At 39.8% G+C, this 23,453-nt stretch overlaps 1 protein-coding gene across 3 annotated transcripts; it reads right to left on the bottom strand.

The window, feature by feature from the left end:
• Positions 1–543: 543 nt before the first annotated feature.
• Positions 544–23,311, bottom strand: il17rd (interleukin 17 receptor D). Of its 3 annotated transcripts, none has more exons than XM_077528683.1 (16): positions 23,120–23,311; positions 15,086–15,140; positions 12,933–13,055; positions 9,666–9,784; positions 9,131–9,251; positions 9,007–9,051; positions 6,482–6,633; positions 6,335–6,400; positions 6,204–6,258; positions 5,117–5,227; positions 4,789–4,973; positions 4,572–4,687; positions 3,687–3,941; positions 1,858–2,340; positions 1,064–1,350; positions 544–982 (listed from the first exon to the last, which is right to left on the bottom strand). In XM_077528683.1, exons 1-16 carry the CDS (start codon positions 23,237–23,239, stop codon positions 867–869), a joined length of 2,409 nt encoding a protein of 802 aa, XP_077384809.1. In that variant the 5' UTR covers positions 23,240–23,311; the 3' UTR covers positions 544–866. The 3 variants fall into 3 exon arrangements, with proteins under 3 accessions (XP_077384809.1, XP_077384810.1, XP_077384811.1); XM_077528684.1 differs by lacking the exon at positions 23,120–23,311 and adding an exon at positions 19,712–19,774; XM_077528685.1 differs by lacking the exon at positions 15,086–15,140 and having other exon boundaries at positions 23,120–23,286.
• Between the last annotated feature and the right edge of the window lie 142 nt (positions 23,312–23,453).

Below are 23,453 nucleotides of genomic sequence, written 5' to 3'. Positions count from 1 at the left end.
ACAATATTACGCAATAACAAGCATTTTTATAATTCAGATATAAATGTATTATTAAAATGAAATATTTTGTATTTTTTTTAAATTAAGACTATTTAAAAAATGAACAGTTTAATTTTTTATTTTTAATAATAATAAATTAAATATATGTAAATGAAAACATTGTATTAAAACAAAATTAAAAATGTTCTATTTTTTTTATTTTTAAGATTGAAAAATAACTTGCCTATATTTTTTTCAAATGAATATTGGTTAAAAAAAAAAAAAAAAATGTTTCAAATTGAAACTGGGAATTCGCCAAGCTCAATGTGATTTTTTTTTTACATTTATTTCCTACATTTAAAGTACTATAAAACAGTACATTTCTAGTCAATGCAGAGAAACAAAATTAGAAAAAAATAATTAGAACAGAAATTTCTGGCAAAATAATAATAAAAAAAAATCTATATACAAGTGGTAAATGCTGTAGTCCCTTTTTCACTTTTGTGTCCCTTTTGCAAATGTTTTCAGTTCAAAATTAGCAAGAAAGGTTAGCAGGAGCACACGACGTCTTTAAATGTTTATCAAAATCATTTTTCAACAAACTTTGGCAACCGCTGTCAAGTGTGAATTCCTCAGAAACGACTTTTCGGCGTGGGGAAAAAAAGTGCGTGTGTGCCACATATCCTGCACTGAGGATGTTTCTGCTCTGCCGACGTCCTCCCGGAACGGAAGAAATTGAGGAAGAAGGAAAATCCCAAATCAGTCCGCAGGCACCACAAAACCGTGGAAAAAAACACACACGCAAAAAAGTTCCAAACGCGTCGTCCTTCACACGGGTCGCCATGGTTACTGACATCCCAGAATGTACATCGAAGAATTTGGGCCGGTTACAGCGAGGCCACGGGTTCCAGCCCCGCGTTTGGCTCAAAGTGGTGCAGTTCCGCTTGACACACCGTGGGGGCGCCGCAGCCCAGAGACGCGACAACCGGCGGCTCCTCGTCTCCTACGCGACAAACCAAATAAAAACATTTATGAAGATGCGAGACTTAACCGGTCGCGGCGTCCAATCGACGCGCCGGCTTACCCAAACCGGACGAGGACGACTCGCTCTCCGCCAGCGACGAGGAGTCGGCGTGCTCGTGGGACAGCCCGTCGTCCATCAGGGGGATGGACAGCTCCGAGGACGGCACCGACGACTCGTAGATGCCCGAGTCGCGGGGGGGCGGCGGTGGCGGCGGCGGTTCGGGGGAGGCGGGGCCACCCGCCGCTTCCACGGGGGGGATGTCCTCTTCCTCTTCCTCTTCCTCTTCCTCGTCCTGGAGGACGCGCGGTGAACGGGACGGTTCCTCCGGGAAGATTACGGAGGAGGTTCTAAATGAGAGACACGACAATATTTTATATCATATTTATTGTTTAAGACGCGACCTTGATTTTTCTATTCAATGTTATCATGATGAAATTTAAGTATGATGATGTCATTGATATTTTTGAAGCATAGTACAAGTGGACTGGGCCAGCCTGTGAATACTGAAAATAATTGACAACTTTTATAATTTCATAAAAAAAAAAAAAAAATTACCCACTTCCCGACCACATGTGCAAATATTTGAGTTATGTTAATGTTTCCTATTCATGTGGCTGTTGCAAGAGTTTTGGTTTTTTTTTTCTCCAATTCCATACTGTGCCCCTACCTTTATGGGGGAGGGGCAAAATTGGTGAATTAAGATCTAAAACTATTTTACATCCAATTTTCAAAAGCTTGTGCTGATCTCAAATTCAAAGCGACGCAATGCTGCCATCTGGTGGCATTTGTTTGTCATTATAGTGCTTTACAAAAGTGAAATTTCACAGACAAGCTGGGCGGGTGTCTGTATTTACCTGGAGGTGCGTTCCAGCCCAGATGGAGATCGCTGCGGAAGCGCCGGAGCGAGACTGGGAAGAGAACCGGGACCGAGACCGGGTCCAAGGCCGAGGTTGCAGCTGACGGCGGAGGCGGGGGCGGGGGCGAGCGAAAGCAGGTTCTTCCTGGGCGCCCCCCCCTCGCCGCTCCCGGGCGTCTTCACCAGCACCTCGTTCAGAAGAAGGCCGCCGTCCGGCCGGGAGGACGAGGTGGCGGGCGCCTCGTCGTCCCGGGTAAGTGGAGGCGACGAGCGGGCGGCGGCGGGCTTCTGGAACCAGTCCGGGTTTTGGGCGATGTGCTGGTGCATGTTGCAGATGGCCACGTAGAGCGAGCGGCCCGACTTGCTGCGGAAGTAGTTCCTGCGTGAGATGTTGAGCGGCTGCGAGTCGCGCTCGGCCAGGCCCGAGCGCCCCGAGTGCAGGCGAGCGAACAGCTGAGGCAGCTGGTCCATCAGCTTGAACCTCAACACGCAAAAAAACAAAAACACACAGAAATCATTCGAGGATCAAATGGCGACATTTTACAAGACAACGCACGAGGAAACCGAGATGACTCGTTTTAGAAATTCAAACAGAAATATATGACGATTGTTTGCAAATTCATCATTTATACAATTTGACAAGTGTGATCATGGAAACATCTTTGCAAGAGTAAGAATGTTATATAACTTCTGTATTCTCATTCATAGTAAATTTAATTCAATTAATTTAATTGTTTAACACTGAATATTGTATTTTAAATGTAAAAACAAAAACAAATAGATATTACATTACATTTTTTCATTTTAAAAAATTTGAGTCAATACTATATTTATATAATAAATTTGAGCCAAATAATTTACACATAAATGGTAACTTATATTTAAAATAAGTGATATATATATTAGGGTTCATTTATTTTTAATAAAAAATATAGATAGACACAATTATTTTAGTGTCTGTTTAAAAGTAAAACAACATTTTATTTTATATTAAATACATTCTAAAATAATATTTTTTTTTATATAATTGAGATAAAATTAAACATTTATTTTGATTAAATGACATTTAAATGTTTTGAAAGAGTAAGAACACAACAGCAATTTTTTTTTTTTTTAATTAAAGGTTAATATACACTGATGATTTGTAAATAACACTGAATATTGTATTTTACATATGTTGTATAAAACAAAACAAAATATATAATTACAATATATATATATATATATATTACATAAAAAAAAATTGAGTCAAATAAATAATATAGTATATTTATGTAATAAACTTGAGCCAAATAATTCAAACATAAATGCTAACTTATATTTAAGTGTTATATTTTATGGTTAATTTATTTTTAGTAATAAAATATAAGTAGACACAAAATAATTGTAATTAGTGTATGTTTAAAATTAAAACAATATTTATATTTTATTTTTATGATTAAATTAAATTTTAAAATATTTACTGTTTTTGATATAATTGAACTACAAATAAACATTTATTATGATTAATTTAAATGTTTTGAAAGAATAAGACAACGCACCCCAAAACATTTTTTGATTTTTTTTTTTTTAGATTAAAGGCTAATACACCCTGATGAGTCAGTTTTTAGTGAAATACATTGAAAAACATTTTAATGTGTCCCTATAGCAGAAGTTACGGTTAAAATCAACCTATTGTTCCACACTAATTTGGAGTAAATAGGTCACATGACCTGCAAGCTATTGAGCTAAAATGCTCATTTTTTTTGTATTAAAATTAACAGAAACTATTGAAAGCTTCCCCTGGCCACAAAACGAGCACGTGCGATCCGATCCGATCTCGAGTACCTGGGAGCCAGACTGAGGACGGTGGGAATGTCGTTCTCGCTGGAATAGTCGAAGTAGACGGCCATGTAGCGATGGAGCTCGGGGGCGTGGCCTCGCTCCTCGCTCTCCTGCCGCTTGGCCTGCCGCAACTTCTCCGCGATCATGGCCACGCCCACCACAAACAGGTCGCCGCCGGGCCCCACCGGCGGACAACCCACGTCGCCGCGGCGGCCCACCGGCGTCTTTCCTCGCCGGCTCTTCCTCTCCACGAAGTAGCTGCACCAAAAAGAAAAAAAAAAAAAGAGCAATTCATTTGATATGAGGCCAGCAGATGGAAAGGAAACGTTTACATTTGGAGTGTTTTTTCCACCATCAAGTGGCAGGAAACGCAAGTACACATTTAGCAAAATATTAGGGGTGTCAAAATGCGTAAATTTAGAGTTAATGTAAAAGTTCCTTCTTTTTTTTTTAAATATATATATATATATAAAAATTCGACCAATCATGGCTCAGTTTACTGACCAAACTCAGAAAACAGGTGAGCCATGATTGGCCGTTACCTACGTCCTCAGCACACGTGATGTCATCATCAGTTGACAGCAAGTAGAAAAATTACTTTTTAAAGGGTATTAATTGTACATGAAAAATAATGAAGTTACCACATTAATTCTAGAAAAAATATTAACTTTTTATTGCTGAAAATGGCTCAATGAGTCCAAGTAACCATTTAAATGTGGTTTGAAGTAGATTTATTTTGATATTAACCGGAAAAGGGACGTTTTAAAAATGTGTCACACAGAAGTGACGTCATCTAGCAGCAGCCAATAGAAAAGCACCTTCAGATGACATCACTCCCATGTTTTTTTGTTTTGTTTTGTTTTTAAATTTAAAAGAAGGAGGATGTACCGAAGTCCTTTGGAGCAGACTGTGATGATAAAGTTGGCTTCGTCCAGCTGCCGGCTGAGCCACGACATCTGACCTTCCCTGCACATCTCCAGATGCTCCCACAGGTCCAGCACCACCTGACCGCCAACGTGAATTGACAGACAGGTGAGGACAAAAAAAGGTGAGTAAAAAAAGAAAATAAAACAGGCGGGAGTTGCCCCCCCTCGCGTCTCGTCACCTCGCAGCCGCAGAAGTCCTGCAGGAAGTAGGCAAAGCTCTGGACGACTCCGGCATGCTTGGCTCCGTCGCGGTCCGAGTAGCAGATGAAGACTTTGGGGCGGGGCCACGGCCTCTCGGCGCTCAACGCCGCGCTCTGATTGGACGATTCGCTGGTCTCCTCGTCCAGCTGGCTGTAGATGTTCTCTAACGTGCGGGGGGGGAGTCGTCAGTGCACCGAGCAACATTTCAAACGGTTTGGCTTTTCCTGATGTCACTTCAAAGAGACACTTTCTGTTTTGCCTTCCGCGACGGGTAATAAAAGTGAAAAAGGTTTTTTTTACTCTCACCTTGCTGCTTCTTACGGCACATGACGGTGAAGAGCGTGGCGAAGGCCGACATGATGACCAGCGGCACGGTGATGGCCATGGCGCGGATAGGCCCCGCCCACGGGGAGTGCACTGTAGCGTGACCAAAAAACAAAAACAAAAAAACACACCGTTTTAACGTATTACATACACAGGTACAAATAGTGTTGTCATGATACCAAAATTCTGACTTTAATGTTGAGTAAAAAATATGTGGTATCGTTTGTTTAAGATGAGTATCGTGGTACTTTTGTAGGACCGATACACTGAGCAACCCTCTCTGTATATTTTGTAAAAAAAAAAAATAAAAATAAAAAAAAAAATAAAAATAAAATAAATAAATAATTTTTTAAATTGCAGGCATTACTAAATGTAGTCAAAATTATTTATTATTGCATTGTATGAATGGGAAAGATAAAAATGTTACTGGTCAGTAAAAATAGTGATCAATATATCTTAAATACTTTTTGACAACGTAATTTTATGAACATGTAATTTCATTTTATTTTTAATCATGAAATTGTTACAATTAATAAAAGTTCAGATAAAATATTTATTTGCAGAACTTAAAACAATGTCAAAGAAAGTAAAACAAGTTTTATTTTTATTACTTTTTAAATAAATTATTAATATATGTATTATGAATTATAATATGTATTATGAAATTATGTAGAATTAAAAAATTAAATGTACTTGGTAAAAAAAAAATGGTCATTTTCAGATTATGAAATTTACAAAATATTTATACCTAGAAATACAAAATAATTCCCAATTGTATTTATAAAAAAATGTGAAAAAAAAACCTTTATTAAATTTAGCAATAAATTAAATGTTTTGGTAAAAAAAGAAAGTCATTTTTTTGATTATTTTTATATGAAATTTAAATATAGATATATTTTACAAAATAATTCCCAATAATTCTATTCATAAAAAAAAAAAAGGTGTTTTTTTTTTTTAATTAAATATAGCAGTAAATTAAATTTGGTATATAAAATTCTAAACAAACAAAAAAATCTAGCCAGTGTCGACAACTCGTTGGGGGATGCAACAAGAACTGTGTTCGTCTCACCTTGGCTGACGTAAAACTGCGTCTGCCTCCTGGTGGTGTTGCTTTCATCTCGTAACTGCCACACCCAAAATATAAATTCACGTTACAAAAGGTGACGAGCACGGCAGTTGACAAGCGACGCGCGCGTGTACCTCGATTGTGTAGGTCCCCGGCGTGACGTCCTGCAGGATGCACGTGCTTTTCATCTGCTTGCTGTCCTACAAAAAAAACATTTCATTCGCATCAAGCCGACTTTCGAGCGCAATGTTTGGACGCGTTCGGACGCCGTGTGGTCGTACGGCTTTGCAGCGCTGCAGCCTGAAGGGTCCGTCCTGGCGCAGCTTGTAGTAAACGTAGTAGAAGTTGAAGGCGAAGGAAGGCGGGGCCTGCTCGAAGCTGACGTGGAGCTCGGAGCCCAGCTGCGACACGCTCAGCGTCTTCGGCTTCCAGACTGCAACCAACGAAAAATCGTAATCTTGAGCCGACACGTCTCAGTTGTGTTAATTTCACCAACAAAAACTAAACAAAAATCATTTCGTCAACACATATTTTTCAACGGACTAAAACTAGACTAAACTAAAACCCTCATTAATAAACAATAACTGGGACTAAATCAGTATGCATTTTTGTTGACTAATGAAGACGAGGCGAAAATGTCCATCACTTATTAAAAACTAGAATAAAATCTCTGGACATTTTAGTTCATGAAGAAAAACGAGACGAAAATTTATATGATTTTGTCTTGAAAATCTTGTCTCCGCTAATCTGTCTTATCCCTGTCACGACACTGCCAAGTGACACAGCACGAAAACATGGGACAGACAGTAGGTGAATTCACAGTGAAAGGTTTTAAAAAAAAAAAAAAAAAAAAAAAAAGTACATTATAGTTATAATTTTTCATTAATCCAGTGGCTATAACATTTCAACAATAATGTTAATGCGACTGCTAAATAATGCTGGCAAACTTACTAGCCCATAGCATGGAGCCACAGTAGCCACTTTGTAAAGCTGGCTAGCAGCTAGCTGGCTAGCTGGCTAGCAGGCTAGCTGGCTAGCAGGCTAGCAGGCTAGCTGGCTAGCAGGCTAGCTGGCTAGCTGGCTAGCAGGCTAGCTGGCTAGCAGGCTAGCAGGCTAGCTGGCTAGCAGGCTAGCTGGCTAGCAGGCTAGCTGGCTATCAGGCTAGCAGGCTAGCTGGCTATCAGGCTAGCTGGCTATCAGGCTATCAGGCTAGCTGGCTATCAGGCTAGCTGGCTATCAGGCTAGCTGGCTATCAGGCTAGCTGGCTATCAGGCTAGCTGGCTATCAGGCTAGCTGGCTATCAGGCTAGCTGGCTATCAGGCTAGCTGGCTATCAGGCTAGCTGGCTATCAGGCTAGCTGGCTATCAGGCTAGCTGGCTATCAGGCTAGCTGGCTATCAGGCTAGCTGGCTATCAGGCTAGCTGGCTAGCTGGCTAGCAGGCTAGCTGGCTAGCTGGCTAGCAGGCTAGCTGGCTAGCAGGCTAGCTGGCTAGCAGGCTAGCTGGCTAGCTGGCTAGCAGGCTAGCTGGCTAGCAGGCTAGCAGGCTAGCTGGCTAGCAGGCTAGCTGGCTAGCTGGCTAGCTGGCTAGCAGGCTAGCAGGCTAGCTGGCTAGCAGGCTAGCAGGCTAGCTGGCTAGCAGGCTAGCAGGCTAGCAGGCTAGCTGGCTAGCAGGCTAGCTGGCTAGCAGGCTAGCTGGCTATCTGGCTAGCAGGCTATCTGGCTAGCAGGCTATCTGGCTAGCTGGCTAGCAGGCTATCTGGCTAGCTGGCTAGCAGGCTATCTGGCTAGCTGGCTAGCAGGCTATCTGGCTAGCTGGCTATCTGGCTAGCTGGCTAGCTGGCTATCAGCTAGCTGGCTATCAGCTAGCTGGCTATCAGGCTAGCTGGCTATCAGCTAGCTGGCTATCAGCTAGCTGGCTATCAGCTAGCTGGCTATCAGCTAGCTGGCTATCAGCTAGCTGGCTATCAGCTAGCTGGCTATCAGCTAGCTGGCTAACTTACTAGCTGGCTAACTTACTAGCTGGCTAACTTTATAGCTCATAGCATGGAACCACAGTAGCCAATTCGTAAACCTGGCTAGCAGCTAGCTGGCGAATTTACTAGCTCATAGCATGGAGCCATGGTAGTCACTGCAATTGTGTGTGAAGTTGTTTTTCATCAAAAAGATGAATATGTGAAATAGTTCCGAAAAGGTTCAATATAATTTGCTGACAAAAAAAATATATATACAGGGGTAAAATGGTTGTCCTGACTAAAATTAGACTAAAACATTTTCAGTTTTTGTTGTGTAGACGAATAAAATTACGTTTTGTTGGACTAAAATAAAGACTAAAATGCTAGTTTTATGATCGACTAAAAATGGACTAAATGAAAATGAGATGAGGTTGACTAACTGTGATAAAACCTAACAAGCGTAACTGAAATTGGACTAAAACTGAGACTAAATTTACAATTGGCAGACAAAATTAACACTACTTCTCAGCCAGTTCAACAAATTCTATCACTTTCCATTGGTTCATACATAAACCTAACAGAGGATTGACCAATCGTATTGATTTGTGCAAAAAGAAAAAGAAGAAGAAAAGAAAAAAAAAAAAAAGAGACCATATTTGGACACAGTTTCAAGAACACTGATGTCAGCTCATTGGAATTACTAGGATCATGACCGCATATATTGGTGATAAAATGTGCTCAGAGTCAAAAAACGGAAATCACTGAACATTTAAAATAAGGAATTAATACTTATTTCACATTATCTGCCACACAAACACGTTTACGGTTATGACGACAACGGCGAGGAACTTACATGGTTTACAGACCAGGTTTTCTGAGCCCAGCAGGACTTCACAGGCTGCAAGGTGACAACACACACACACACAAGTTAAAACACTAATTGGGCCGAGTTAAAGATGAAAAGCGACTGCACTTACAGTTTGTCCTGAGGAAAGAGGGCGGGAAGAAGCTGTCGTTCATCAGCGTGGGGAAAGGCACAACGCGGACCATGTAGTCCGTGTCGAAGCTCAAGCCGCTGAACGGCTGACTGCTCAGCTTCTGTAACAAAAAAAAAATAAATGGTTTAGAAATATGATATGCGTTCACTACATTAAATGCTACTCGTAAAAAGTTGCAAATAGTGTGGGCTTTTGGGTGAAATCTATCAGACATGCGCTTCCAAATAAAAACATATTTGGATGAAAACTGTTCTTATTGCTTCGAATTATTTATTTTGGCGTCATATTACATTTTCTGCTTGTTGATTGAGTGCAATTGCTAAATAAGCTAGCATTCGGGCCCCAAAAAAATGCAGTGAAACTTATTGTATTGTGTGCTTTTATTTTGAAGGTCTGACAGGATGCATTGCGCCGATGTTGCTGAGCAGATCAGGAATGTTATCGCCTGCTTTCTGTGACCCTTCCAGTCTCTCTGTCTCTAATTTATTTGCAAGTAGTGTAGTGAAAATCTCACCGTGCTCTTGTAAGAGAAGTTGAGCTGTCGCGGGTCTTTGAGGACGAGATGTTGACATCGTTTCCCGTCAGGGTTCTTGTCCTCCAGATACACCCGGAAGCCCTTGATGTGTTCGATTCCTGCGCAAACACAGCAGGGAACTTCAGCTATCCGTCCACCATCACTTGTTGCTCGGCAGAATTACAAATTCAAGAAATACAAATGGTTACGATTTTTTTTTAAAAACCGCTTTCAAATTGTACTTTTTACTTCAACTCAATGGACATACACAGACTCCGGGTTCCTCAGTAAGCCGCACTAAGCAAAAAGGATAAAGCAGTAAAATTTTAATTTGAATAATTTTAAATTACATTTAATTTAATTTGAATTTAATTTATATATATTTTTCTAATTTGTAATATAGTATTAATTTAATTGATTATTATTAATTTGAATTTCAATTATTTTTTATTTCAATTAATTAAATTTCAATTTATTTTCCAATCAAAAAAAATTCCAAATCAAAATTTCAAATCAAAAAATTCAATTAATTTAATTTAACTTATTTTAATTAATTGAATTTTAATTAATTTTATTATTATTATTTAATGTATTAATTTCATGTATTTATTTATTTATTTTATTTTGTACTTTAAATTAAAATTAAATTGAATTTAAAAATGTAAAATATTGCTGTTTGCAGTGGCTGTGCTTTATCTCCGAAAAAAAAAAAAATATATATATATATATATATAAATTAAAAAAAAAAAAAAAAAAGGATCAAGCAGTACCAATAATCCTCACTTCACTGGGTTCTGTGTACAAGGCAAGCGTTCCAATGCCAAATTTTGCAGGATCACCGTGTGAAAGTGGCTCGTTTTCCTTGACAAACGTCCTCCCCCTAATTGCGCTTTACCCCCTCGGCTTCTTCTTGTTGTCCACGCTAAATGTCCCCCCCCCCCACAACCACAACCAAGGTTCCTCCACCTGTGCCCCCCCGATCCACCTTCATTCTCTTTCATCCCCCCTCAAAGCCTCTTTTGACTCTTGTAATGAGAGCTTTCCATGCACGGGACATGTTGTTCTCATTAGCCAGACAGCCCAACAGGTTTTTCCCGTCTCCGGGCGGATTCCTGGGCACCGTTCCCAATTCCTTCCTTCTGTCCGTCCTTCACTCCTTTAATGACAGACTTTCTCGCGTTTTTGACCTCAGCCACAGTTGCTTCCAAAATGTGTATCAGTGGGAAAAAAAATAAAAGTAATGTGGCCAGATATGAATTCTTTGTGGTGCTGATTGACATCAAATTCTGTCCAATGGCGTCACTCAGCGAGATTCAACACATAGAAATCACATGATTGAAGAGAATCGCAGATGATTTGAATTAAGACTGTATGACGCATTTGCAAAGTGGACGTGACCTGAAAAAAAAAAAAAAGAAAAAAAAAGTGTGCAGACATTATAATGGGTGAAATATTTCCCGCAATATATCGTCGTCATGTCACGATATTAAAAGCAGCACATCTGTTCAGGTTGATTTCCATTTGTGCTGCTCTGGCACCCTCTGGTGGCTAGTATTTTAGTGCAGTTTAATTTTCGCAAGGCATGTTTTGGCCCTTCTAGGTTTCAAATCCACGCTAATGGTCAGATGAAGGGGAACGTAATATGCTTGTGAAGCAAGCCAATATGTGGAGGAACTCATTGTGTGCATTAGCAAGTAAGTGCCTCAATATATATTTAATTTACAATATTTTTATATTTTCCATTGCTGGAGATAGTGTTTTTTTTATTTTAAGTATGAGTTGTTGTTTTTTTGTTTTTTTTAACAATATTGTGATTTTTTGTATCATGATAATTATCGTATCATGACCTTCATATCGTGATAACGTATCGTGATGTTTGATATCGTTACATCCCTAGTTATTAGTAATGTCATACATTTACGCATCACACCAAAAATTAATTCATAAATAATAACTTTTTGTGTGTTAGGTAAAATTGCACATTAAATACATAATAAATATATTTTCTCAGCCACTACTGATGCTGGTAAAAATTCCAACAAATTTTGCAAGGTTGCTTGTTGCTAGGCAGAATTCCAAGTCGCCCAGAAAAAAAAAAGAAATGAAAAGTGAGGACAACTCCTTGCTGGGCAGAATTCTAAATTCAACAAATACAAATTTTGCTCAGCTGCTGGTTGCTAGGCAGGATTCCATTTAAATTTCGGTCAGTTGCTAGGCAGGATTTTTAGACCAATAAATTAACATTTTTCAGACCACTTGTTGCCAGGTATTAGTTTGACACAAACTTTGATCAGCCACTTTTGCTTCTAAACAGAATTTCCGACTACTTGTAGTTGTTGTTTCTTGCATCACTTTTCACTTTTTTCTTTTTGTCATTTTTAAAGCTGGGCCACTGTTGTTGCTGTACAAAATTCAAACAAATCTCTCTGGAGTTGCTGCTAAGCAGAATTTGGAGTATAATTTTGGCAAGGCCATTTGTTTTTGGCTGAGAATTGTGAGTTCACTAATTACATATTTTGCAAGGTTATTTTCCAAACTCAATTAAATTAAAAAAAAGCAAGGAAAGGACATGCAGAACAGCTAGAACACAAGCTGAAATATGAAATGATGAAATGATTTCAATTATTATTTCATCAGGCAAAAAAAATGCCAGCCTCTTTTGAAGTGCCGGCAAAAGTAGGACGCTGAGTGAGCGGGAAGACAGAAGGGAGGACGGAAAAGAGACGCCTCGTTGTTCGGCCATCGTCGGGACGCCAAAATACTTTTTGGGTCTCTCGGTGGGGGGAAAAAAAACAAAACAACAGGCTGCATTGTCACGGTCGGGAGCGTCAGGTTACGCACGCACAAAAAATGCGCACTCACATTCCTTGGCATTCAACATGGAGGTAAGCGAGTGCCGATCAAAGCGACATACGTTTATATCCTTACATGTGAAACATGCTAAGGTTAAGGGTTTCAAATCAGGGTTTAAGAATAGAGTTAGCATTTCAATTTAGAGTTTTAAGCCAAGGTTAGCTTCAAAGTAGGGTTTAATGCAGAAATGAAGGTTTCAAGGAAGGGTTAAGGTTTCAAATTAGGCTTTAAAATGTTTAAAGTGTTTTCCTAGGTTGGGTTAGGGTTTCAATAGTGTCTGAAGCAAATATCGTGCTTCCAAGACAGGGTTAGGATTTTGAAATAAGGTTTTTCAAGACAGGGTCAGGTTTGGTAGTCATTGTGAGGAGATGCCACAAACACACACACACAGGTAACGAGGTAGCGATAGCGCACCTAGCGGACTGGCAGACCAGTGGACCACGACTCCGGCTTGCTGGTCGCAGGCCAGATGCGTGAAGGAGACGTTGGCCACCTCGTGGATGACGTGTTTGCCCTGCGGCGAGTTCAACGAGCAGTCTGGGGGGGGAAAAAAAAAAAAAAAACACCAACATTGGTGTTAGCGTAACAAGCTAACGTAGCATTTTTACATCCTGACTTACTAACCAGTTCTTTAAAACCCTACCCTTTGCTTGAAATCACGGCTTGACACCCTAACCCAATCTCGGAAAGCACATTGTGAACAATCAGAGTCTTTGTGTGGTAAAACTTAAAAAAAAAAAAACGAAGCTCGAGGAGTGGAGAGGATGGAGGGCGGGAGCTCAGACACGACTCGCTGCTCCTCTTTGATGGAAGTGAAGAAGGGGGAAAAGGGGGTTGGTGCGTCCTGCAGCTTTAGGAAGGATGGAGGAACGCTTTCAGGTCGGGCGGATGCGACACGAGTCACTGATCTGCTTCCGAAAAGACGGAGGAGGAGGAGGAGGAGGGTCACGTTCAGGGCTAAAGGAGAAGGTCAAACAGATGCTAAGCTAATTAGCATCATGGTTAGCAACCAAGTACTTTAACACAAATACGGCCCCTCAAAAGTTTGAAAAAAAATAATAAAATACAACTAACTAAAAATGCGTATTACATTCACTTGGGGAAAAATATCTCCTGTTTTTCCTTCTAATTTTTTGGGGAGCTTCATTTTTTTTTATTATTATTATTTTTTTCTGATTTTTTTTTTTGTTTTACTCCTGCTGGAAAACGAACAGGAAGTCAGCCATTTTGGTTTGAAAGCAACCGTTAACTCACAAGCCACAACACTTTTACCATGACAAAACATCGAAAAAAGTCTCAATGCCAAAAATTAAACAGGAAGTCAAGCAACAGTTTTGTCGAGAAACACGAAATTCAGTGCTTCGCAATTCAATTCATTCATCATAATTGCCGTTTGAAGTTAATGGCACGTTTATTCAAACTTTCTTCTTTTTTTTTTCCCCGATGTCATCACAGCCGATCATCTGTGACCGACTCAGGGGGTCAAAGTTCATTTGATCGCCTTTCCATGACATCACTGCCAACACATTCTTCATCCGAGGGGAAGAAGAGGCAGTGAGGTGTGTCCACGCACACACACGAGTAGCCTTGCACAAAGCGTTATTGTCATGTAAAAAGTGGCTCGGATCTGCATGCTGCGGATTAAACTTCCTTCCTTACACTTTTTTTTTCTTTTCTTTCATGCTTGATTCTTTATTGCATAGATAGCCGACCTCTGAACCCTGACCTGCACGCTATTCACAACATCATACGAGTGTGACCTCTACCAAGGCAGTTAGAAATCGATCACATCATCGAATCATTTAAAACCAAAATTTTTGAACTGTAAACCTGGATTGAGGCCTTGAAAGCATAACCTTGTCTTGAAACATTCACTGGAAACCGTAACAATGTCTCGAAACCGTATCTCCATTTTAAAACCTCCACGGTGACAACAACAACAAGTTTGTTTGAAAAAAAGTCAATCGTGCAGATTTGAACACGCACACACACACACACACAAAAGGGAGACGTGAGTGTGCGTCTCGCTCACGGTCACGGACAAAAGGGCGGCCGGCCAGGAATCGGACACGGTGGCTCAGGAACTTGACTTGTACCCGCAAAAGCACAAAAGAGGAGGAAGCGGGGGTCTTTAAGTGTGCGTGTGCACGTGTGTGTGCGCGTGTGTAGGGGGCATCTAAGGGGAACATGAGAGGAAAACAACAATGATGTGCTGAACTCTGATTTTTACGACAACGTATTAGGGCCACATATAAGTTTTTTTTTTTGTTTTTGTTTTTTTTTTAAAGGCGGAGGCAATATTCAGAGAAAAAAAAAATATATTGCAAATTTGCCACTTTAGAAAGTGGCAAATTTGAGAGTTTATAAAGTGTGCTTTATAAAGTGGAAAATTTGCCACTTTTTTCTCATCATATTGCTCCCGCCCCCTAAAAAAAAAATATTTGTACGTGGCCTTAATACACCATTGTATGGCCCTAATACGTAGTCGTAGATTTCACTATTTATTTATTTATTTATTTTTTTGCACTTCTAGTTTAATTTAAATAAAATCTGAAAGTGAAACTCACTGTCGCTTCTGAGCGTGACGGCCAACCTGCGACCCCCATCGGCCCCGGACTGCATCTGCGTGTGTTTGAAAGACACAAAAACAAAAACAAAACAAAAAATAAAAGGACATTTATTATTTATTTTTAATATATTCACAATCACAAGTACAAAAATCAAAACATTTGATGCAGCCTGGAATTTCATCTTTGTCAAGGAAGGCCGAGGCGGATCAATACGTTTGAAACCGGCTCTGACGCCACCATTTTGCAGGGCGCCTGCGTGAAGTGGTCTGTGTGAAATTGCGAAGCTACGCTTTTACGCGCACTCTCACATTCGCTCCCATGTGTTTCCCCCCCCCCCCCCGAGGCAGTTACTCACGATGCACCATACACCTTTGAGGCACTTTTACGACTTTGACCTGCTTGTCGCGTCAGACGCGCGCACACGCACGCGCACGCACACACACACCATCTGGCTTGTTAGGAGGTGTCAGACAATTGCAACGCGTACACAACAAGCGCACGCAAGCACCTGAAAGCAATCGGACAGATGTCCCACTGTGCGTGTGATGCCCATTAGCAGCCACTGTAACTCACCATTCGGCGCGTGAATGCACGTGTTTGTCGTTATAAAGCGGTTGTGAAGACCCTCGTTGCCCTCAAGCCAAAAATCGCACACGCCGACGCCACCAGTGAACCATCAAACAAGCCTTTGATGAAGCGCTCACAAAAAAAAAAAAAAAAAAAAAAACACAAATAAAATGCCCTCACAAAAAAAAAAAAAAACGGGATCAATTAGTGACACACAAGAAGACATGAACACAAACGCACACAAAATAAAATGTCCACAAAAAGATGGGATGGCAAGGACTGTGCCGCAAAAACATGTCCACACACAGCTAGTTGGCAAGCTTATTTTAGTTAACTAACACTAACGAAAATACTAAAACTAAAATTCAAATAACAATTTCGTTAACAAAATAAAACAAAAACGAAAATGCTTTCTAAAAAAAAAAACGAAAACAATCTAGATTTTATGTTTAGAAAACGTACTAAAACTATTTACAGCAAAAATCTCCTTAATTTTAGTCTTTGATTTTGAGTGACTAGCGGCTTCTTTAAAAACAAAATGGCCGACTTCCTATTCAATTTTGAGCATGGGTCCTTGAGACTTTTTTTAGTGCGTTAAAGGGCTGCTTTTCTTTCTTTCTTTTTTTTTTTTTAAACTTTCAAACTGTAGCGCGAGTAACTTCCTGTTGGTTTTGAGGCATTAGACCATGAGATTTTTATATTTATTTTTTTTATGCGTCTGCTTGCAACAGACGTGTCCAATCCATTTTTTGTGCGGCTCGTTGCATACAGGGGTCACATTTGAGCAGATTCCCAAGAAGCCGTTTGCTTGGAATTCACCCAAAACGGTTGCTTCAAACCAAAATTGTTGACTTCCTTGTTGGTTTTTGGGCAGAATTGACCCCGAGACTCCTTAAATATGTATGTTAAAAAAAAAACAGAAGATGAGAGGCAAATGCTTGAGGTTAAAGAAGGCTAAAGCTAAGCAGAATTCCCCTGGGGGAATCCCCCAAACAACTTCCTGAGCTAATCAGCCAACTAATTGCAGCCTGAGCTGGTGGGCGATTAATCACAGCGATGTTGCGAGGGGGGGAAAGTGGGAAAGATGGAGGGAAGTAAAGAGCGAGGGATGACGGAAGAGGTAACAATCAACGGGCCCTGCAGGGCAAGGAAAGAGGAGAAGGAGGAATCTGATTAAAACAGGAAGTGGCTCAATTATGTCCGTCCAGCTCCATCTTGTTTGTGGATCTCGCTTCCAGATGTGCGCGTTCAAGCCCCAAAAACACTTTTGGGTGGAAAATGTTTGTTTAGCTTTGATTAAAAAAAAAAACGGTCTTGATTTACTTTTTGTCTTTGACCAGTTGTTGTTCATATCTTTGCTGATGTAAGAAGGTAATCCCGGTGCACTTTGCATTCTGGGGAGGGGGGAAAAAAAAAAAAAAAAAACGGCACCGGAATGCAGGACCTTCCTTCTTCCTGCATTTATTTTCCAGACACATCTGGAGTTGTCATGAGGTCGGCAAGTCTTTTCCCCCAAGTGGGTGCGCATGTGTTTCGTTGAAAATAAAAGAGAAAACTTCTCCGAGTAAAAAGCTGTGATCATCAGCTGCGCAGAAGGAATTAGTGCGCACAAAAGTGAGGTGCAACAATGCAACCTGAAGAAAGAATCGTGTGCACGTGTTCAGCCAAGCAGAGATTTCCCACCAACAGGAACAAAACGTGCAGCTTCCACCTCCTGCATGACTGATCCTCAATAATCCCCCCCCCCCAACAGTTCGACAACGTCCTGCTGAGATCGTGACTCCTTTACCCCCCCCAAAAAAAACTCAGAACAAAACCTCCATTCCATACACGCAAGGAAGAAACAACGTTTAATTAATCAAACCATTCATTGGATAACGAATGAAAGCAAACATGTACTTCTCAAACTGACTGGGGGCCACGAACCGTAGCTTGGGGTGCCCCAAATTAAATTGCAACAAATCAATTGGTGCTGTTTTTTTTGTAATTCTACAAACAGTACCAGCGCACCAATAAAAAAATAAAAAAACTATAAGAGTCAGTTTACTTAGCTTTGGCCCAATTAAAAGCTGATTTAAAAAAAACACACACACACATATTACAAAAACAAAAAAAAGTGCACTTTTTTTTTTTTAGATAACAAAATACATCTTTTACAGAATAAAAGGTACATTTTTCATTTTTTTCAGGAATAAAAAGGTTGTATTTTTTTATTCACGTGACTCACTATGACAGATTATACTGTAATTCTTTGTCATATTCTCAAAAAAAAAAAAAAAAAAAAATCCAAAGCGACGATGACGATAATCAAAAATTTTACACAAGTTTCTGGAGAAGGGAGTTGCGGAAAACCCTCACACACAATCTGATACCATCACAGTTTCTTTAGTGACCCTGATGGCATTGATACATGTCGCTACAGCTGTCAAAATTAACTGATTAATCGACAAGTAATCGATTACAAAATTAATCAACAACTATTTTAACAATCGAGTAATTGTTTGGAGCCATTTTTTTTTTCATTGTCCAAATCCTCTGATTTTAGCACATCTGTAGTCCTCAATGAAAGAAGACTGCTTATCTTCAGTGTTTAATCAAAATAAGACATTTGCAAACGTCTCTTTTTACTTTGGAAAACAATGACCGAACCTGCAACATAGTACATCATCAATCCCTCTTTCTTTAAATCACTATATGAATACCAAGTATGAAATAAACACCAATCACTGGTTAACTCATTTGCTCCAAAAACGTATAAATACTAGGGGTGTGAATTGCCTAGTACCTGACGATTCGATTCGTATCACGATTCACAGGTCACGATTCGATTCGATACTGATTAATCCCGATACGAATGGTCACGATTCGATACCGATTAATCCCGATACGAATTTATAAGTCGATTGTTGCGATTTTTTTCCATTCAAATTTAGAAAATACTATCAGTAAATTTGTACATGTACACTGTAAGATTTGTATGAATATATTTATCTAAAACTTGAGGCTTATAACCGTGAGCCACTGTACACAAACAGTTTGCAATCTGTTTCACATTTGAACAGCATTAAAATAAAAATATTAAGGCTTAATGTGCCGTTCATATAACATTCTTCCATGCTCAAGGTGTGAATCCTTAAAAAAAAAAAAAAAAAAAAAAAAAAAAAAAAAAAAATCGATTCTGCCGATTATTGAATCGATTCGAGAATCGCGCGATGTAGTATCGCGATATATCGCCGAATCGATTTTTTTTAACACCCCTAATAAATACGTTCTATTTTAAATGTTTTAAGTGTCTCAAAGACGTATTTAATGTTTTTTTTTGTTTTTTTATGCAAGAGCATATAGAAAGTTTTGATGCCGCCTCTCAACTGCAGAGAACAGGAGAAGCAATGGTAGCATTTACAAAAACGGCCAGCAGGTGGCAGCAGAGTATAAGAGATCAACCAGGGCCATGTTGCAACAAGCTCTTTTTGCCAGCATTTTCACCAGGAATGTGAATATTAATGAAATGTAGCTATATTTTAATGCTAATTACTCCAAAAATGGAAACAGATAGAAATATACTTTTTTTCTCCTGATGAAAGAAGAGACTTTAATCTTTGTTTTTGTAGGTTTCATGTTTTTATAACAATAGAACACAATATTCTGTGGGCCTTGCAAAATCAGTCAAAATCCAGTAAACGAGCTGGAAGCGAAGGGGGTTGCTTCCGTGAAAATGGCTGCCAGTGAATGAGTTAATAAACAGTAATCGGGGGAAAAATGCTTCTGTAACATACTTTAATGCAAAGTTGAAATGAATCCGATTAGTGGGTTAATCGACGGAATAACCGATATTTAATTGCTTCTTAAAATATTCGATAGTGACAGCACCACGTCGCCCTTTTCCTTCCCGAGTTTTGTTTTCCGCATCATTTTCTGACAGAAATCCGACGTCGAAGCCCACCCAGACATTTTCACGCAAGTTTCACACGGGAAGGACGCCGAGGCTGCCTGATGCCAAAAACATACAAGCCCCGGCGGTACAGGGGGAGACCGGCAGGACGGCGAGGAACCTGCCTGGAAAGTTGCGATTCTGGCCAGGAGGAAGCGGCCTTGATTTTCCCTGCGCGTCCTCCTCCTCCTCCTGCAGATGTTCGACGGGGGGGCGGGGGAGAAAAAGAAAAACCGCAGGATCATCCGGCTTTGCTCAACACACAAAGGGGATGTTTTGCTTTTTTTTTTCCAAGGGCGAGTGTTACAGGTACAGGTGAAAGCAGGGAATACGATCCAGCAAGCGGAATATCTAAGCCGGGATCTAAGCCGGGGGGGTCGGAGTAGCTCTGATCCACTGAGACTGGTTGCAAAAGATGAGAACATGATTGCGTGATGGTGAACGAAAAAAAAAAGGCCAAACTGCTACTTTTGCATTTCCACTTCAAGCTTCCGATAAAACAAAAACAAGTCCATGTTGTGCCAAACCAAATTTCTCGTACAAGTCAGCTAGCTTAACGCTAACACAAACACAATACGTCATAGATGCTAGCATTGATGGGGCGGCAAAAATGTCAACAATTTAGCAGTATCAGGAGTCCAGTTATTTGTGACTGTCATCATCGTATCAGCATTCCGTTTTCTTATAGTCAATGCAATCTCGCAAAGGATTACACACACAAGAATTCAAAGACGGTAGGATTTGGCAAACGTGACAGTACTTAAGCTAACGTTAGCGCTAGCCGCATCGATAAGGGCAACAGCATGCTTGCTAACTATGCTAACGTCAGGAAGTTGAAACTTATTATATATATCATAGTTAAATAGAATTGAACACATTATTTGAAGCTTTTATCTTTCTTAGCGTGGACGAATGTACTTTTACGACAACTCGCATCGTTCAGTAAAATGAATAATGGCGTCATTTTGCTTGAAGATGGACAATAAAAATCAAGCTGTTATGTTTAGTGCAAGGCATACAGGCAATAGTGGGCAACACTGAACGTAAATTGAATGTTAATTAACGAAAGGCATATCGCCACCTACAGGCCTGTCATGCAAATAACATTCCTCTTTGATTAGGTCGTCCACTTTTTTTTCGTTTTCTTTTTTTTTTTTAACCTACGTGCAGCACACACCTCCAACAACTTCACACCTGTTAAATAGCAAAGGCCCAAACCCCCACATTGAGCGGCCTTTGAAATGTGTGTGCGTGTGTTTGAATGGGACGGACGGTGGCTGGGGGGTTGTTGCAGGAAGGAATGTTTCAGCGGGTAAACAGTGTGAGGCTTCCTGTAGTCGACACTTCAAAGGCTAAAAGGGGAAATGCAGATAACGTGCACCAGCACACACACGGAGGAAAAAAAAAAAAAAGTAAGGTAAGGTAAGCTCCTAACACTTAGACATGGCATACAGGGGGGGAAAAAAAATAAAATAAAATTTGGCTGCAATAAAAATACAACTAAATGCTATCATTTGCAAAAATAATTATATATATATAAAAAAATCACAATATAACAATTATATAGATTTTATATAATTACCAAATAATAATAATAATTAGGGGTGTTAAAAAAAATCGATTCGGCGATATATCGCGATACTACATCGCGCGATTCTCGAATCGATTCAATAATAGGCAAAATCGATTTTTTTTTTTTTTTTTTTTTTTTTTTTTTTTTAGGATTCACACCTTAAGCATGGAAGAATGTTATATGAACGGAACATTAAGCCTTAATATTTTATTTTAATGCTGTTTAAACATGAAACAGATTACAACCTCTATAAGACTGAAATTTCAGATAAATAAATAATACATTTTCATATAAATCTTACACTCTACAAGCTTACTGATTAGTATTTTCTAAATTTGAATGAAAAAAAATCGCAACAATCGACTTAGAAATTCGTATCGGGATTAATCGGTATCGAATCGAATCGTGACCTGTGAATCGTGATACGAATCGAATCGTCAGGTACGAGGCAATTCACACCCCTAATAATAATAATAATAATAATAATAATAAAACTAAGCTGATGAGTCTTCTTCAGCCTGAAGACTTGCGTCCATTTCCCCACCACTCTTATGAGGCGCTCCCCCTAGTGGCCCGCCAAGTCATTGCTCAATAAGTAACGGAAAATGGAGCCATTATAGTGGCTGTATATTCACCACGAATATCGCGATACTTGCATAGACGTATCAATGTAATCGGGAGACAAAGTATCACGATTTATCACAATATCAATATATCGTCACACTCCGAGAGAAATGTCATAAAGTAGTTGAAAAACACATTACTAGTCAGTCATTCTACTAGCGCGCAAAATTGTCCAATACAAGTGAAGCGTGTACTCGTATACGACCCTTAAGATGTGCGTCAAGTATGTATCGAGCTATTTTAGAGCATTTATTGAAACATGCTTGAAAACCATCTTCATAAAGTAAATGCAAAGAAGTACAAACTGCAACCTCAAGCTAACATTAGCACACACGCATTGGATGATGACCTCACCTGTGTGCAGACACACACACAGAAGATAACAGACAGACGGACACCATTTAACCCCCGGAGCAACAAAAACTTGGAGTGCAGATAAAACAACCAAAGTCAAATCAGATGTGGGATTTTTTTTTTCTCAAAAAAAAAAAAGAAAGAAAAGAAAGATTTGTTAAGTTTTGGAAGCGTATGCTTGCCAAACATGTGTTTTTAGCAAGCGCAGCTGCTAGCAGCACATTTCACAGGCAGGCAGGGTCTGCAGTGATCCTTGTGAGACCCCCAAAAGCAAGTGAAAGCCATCAAATGGCAGGAAGTCAGCGTTTCTTTTCTTTTCTTTTTTTTTTTACTACCTGCAATTCACACAAAGCCACAAAAACCATTGATGGTGGCCTCAAGCCTTTCAGGTCGCCCACCCCAACATTTACAACATGTACAATTGACTTCAACATGCTCAGTCAAAAAAAATAATATAAAAAAAAGTTACATTCAGCAACAATCACAATATTACAAGTTTTGTGATTTCCATTGGAATTTTGCTCAACAATTTAGCTAACTAAATTACACACAAGCCAAATTGAGGGCAATAAACAAGCATAATTGATTCAACATTCTTTTAAAATAAACGCAACAGACATTCTTAAATGATTGTCCCCCGATTTTTATTTATTTTTTAAATGCCAACATGTTCACAAGTTTAGGACAGCGGTGACTAATCTTTATGGCCACTTTTTCGAGCGGAGTTCGACACATGGAAGGTAAGCAACAAGACTCCGACAGGTAAACTGACACACACCATGTAAGAAGAACGTTTAAAAAAGCCAAGTTGACCTTCAAGTTATCAAGTATTACGCGCAAAATAAAGCAGCCTCTTTGTGTCAAGACAGTAAAAAAAAAAAAAAAACTAAAAAATGCGGCGACACCTGAACGTGCGTTGAGTGACAAGTGACGCCATTAAACAACGACAACATTCCTAAATGTGATGTATTTATTTATTTACCTTGAAGCCACATCGTTCCTGGACGTTCCTCCTGTTGCCCGAAAGCGTAGCCCCACTCGAAACATTCCACATGAGGAGTAAACCAGGGAGACACACGAAGAGGGAGCGAAGGGCCGCCATTCCTCTCCGAAGTCTCGACAACTTCTGGAGAGTCGACCACAAGAAAGCGCACCGACACCGCCGATGCGCATGCGCGTGTAGGTGCCCTTGCGCGTGTGTGTGTGCGCGAGGGAGGGAGGGAGGGAGAGAGCGAGAGAGAGAGAGAGAGAGAAAGAGAGAGAGAGAGAGAGAGAGAGAGAGAGAGAGCGAGAGAGCGAGTTGAGCAAAACTCAAT

Source organism: Festucalex cinctus, chromosome 8 (assembly GCF_051991245.1).
Source record: "Festucalex cinctus isolate MCC-2025b chromosome 8, RoL_Fcin_1.0, whole genome shotgun sequence".
In the NCBI taxonomy this organism is placed as follows: domain Eukaryota; kingdom Metazoa; phylum Chordata; class Actinopteri; order Syngnathiformes; family Syngnathidae; genus Festucalex; species Festucalex cinctus.
The sequence above is the reverse complement of the archived record's forward strand: the minus strand, read 5'-3'. Positions and strand labels throughout refer to the sequence as shown.

Excerpts from the sequence above, each read along its gene's own strand:
- il17rd (XM_077528683.1), bottom strand. The coding sequence starts at position 23,239 with ATGGCGGCCCTTCGCTCCCTCTTCGTGTGTCTCCCTGGTTTACTCCTC. Across the intron at positions 4,974-5,116 it reads GTGCCGTAAGAAGCAGCAAG|AGAACATCTACAGCCAGCTG; the intron begins GTGAGAGTAAAA and ends CCCGCACGTTAG. Across the intron at positions 3,942-4,571 it reads GTCTGCTCCAAAGGACTTCG|CTACTTCGTGGAGAGGAAGA; the intron begins GTACATCCTCCT and ends TTTTTGGTGCAG.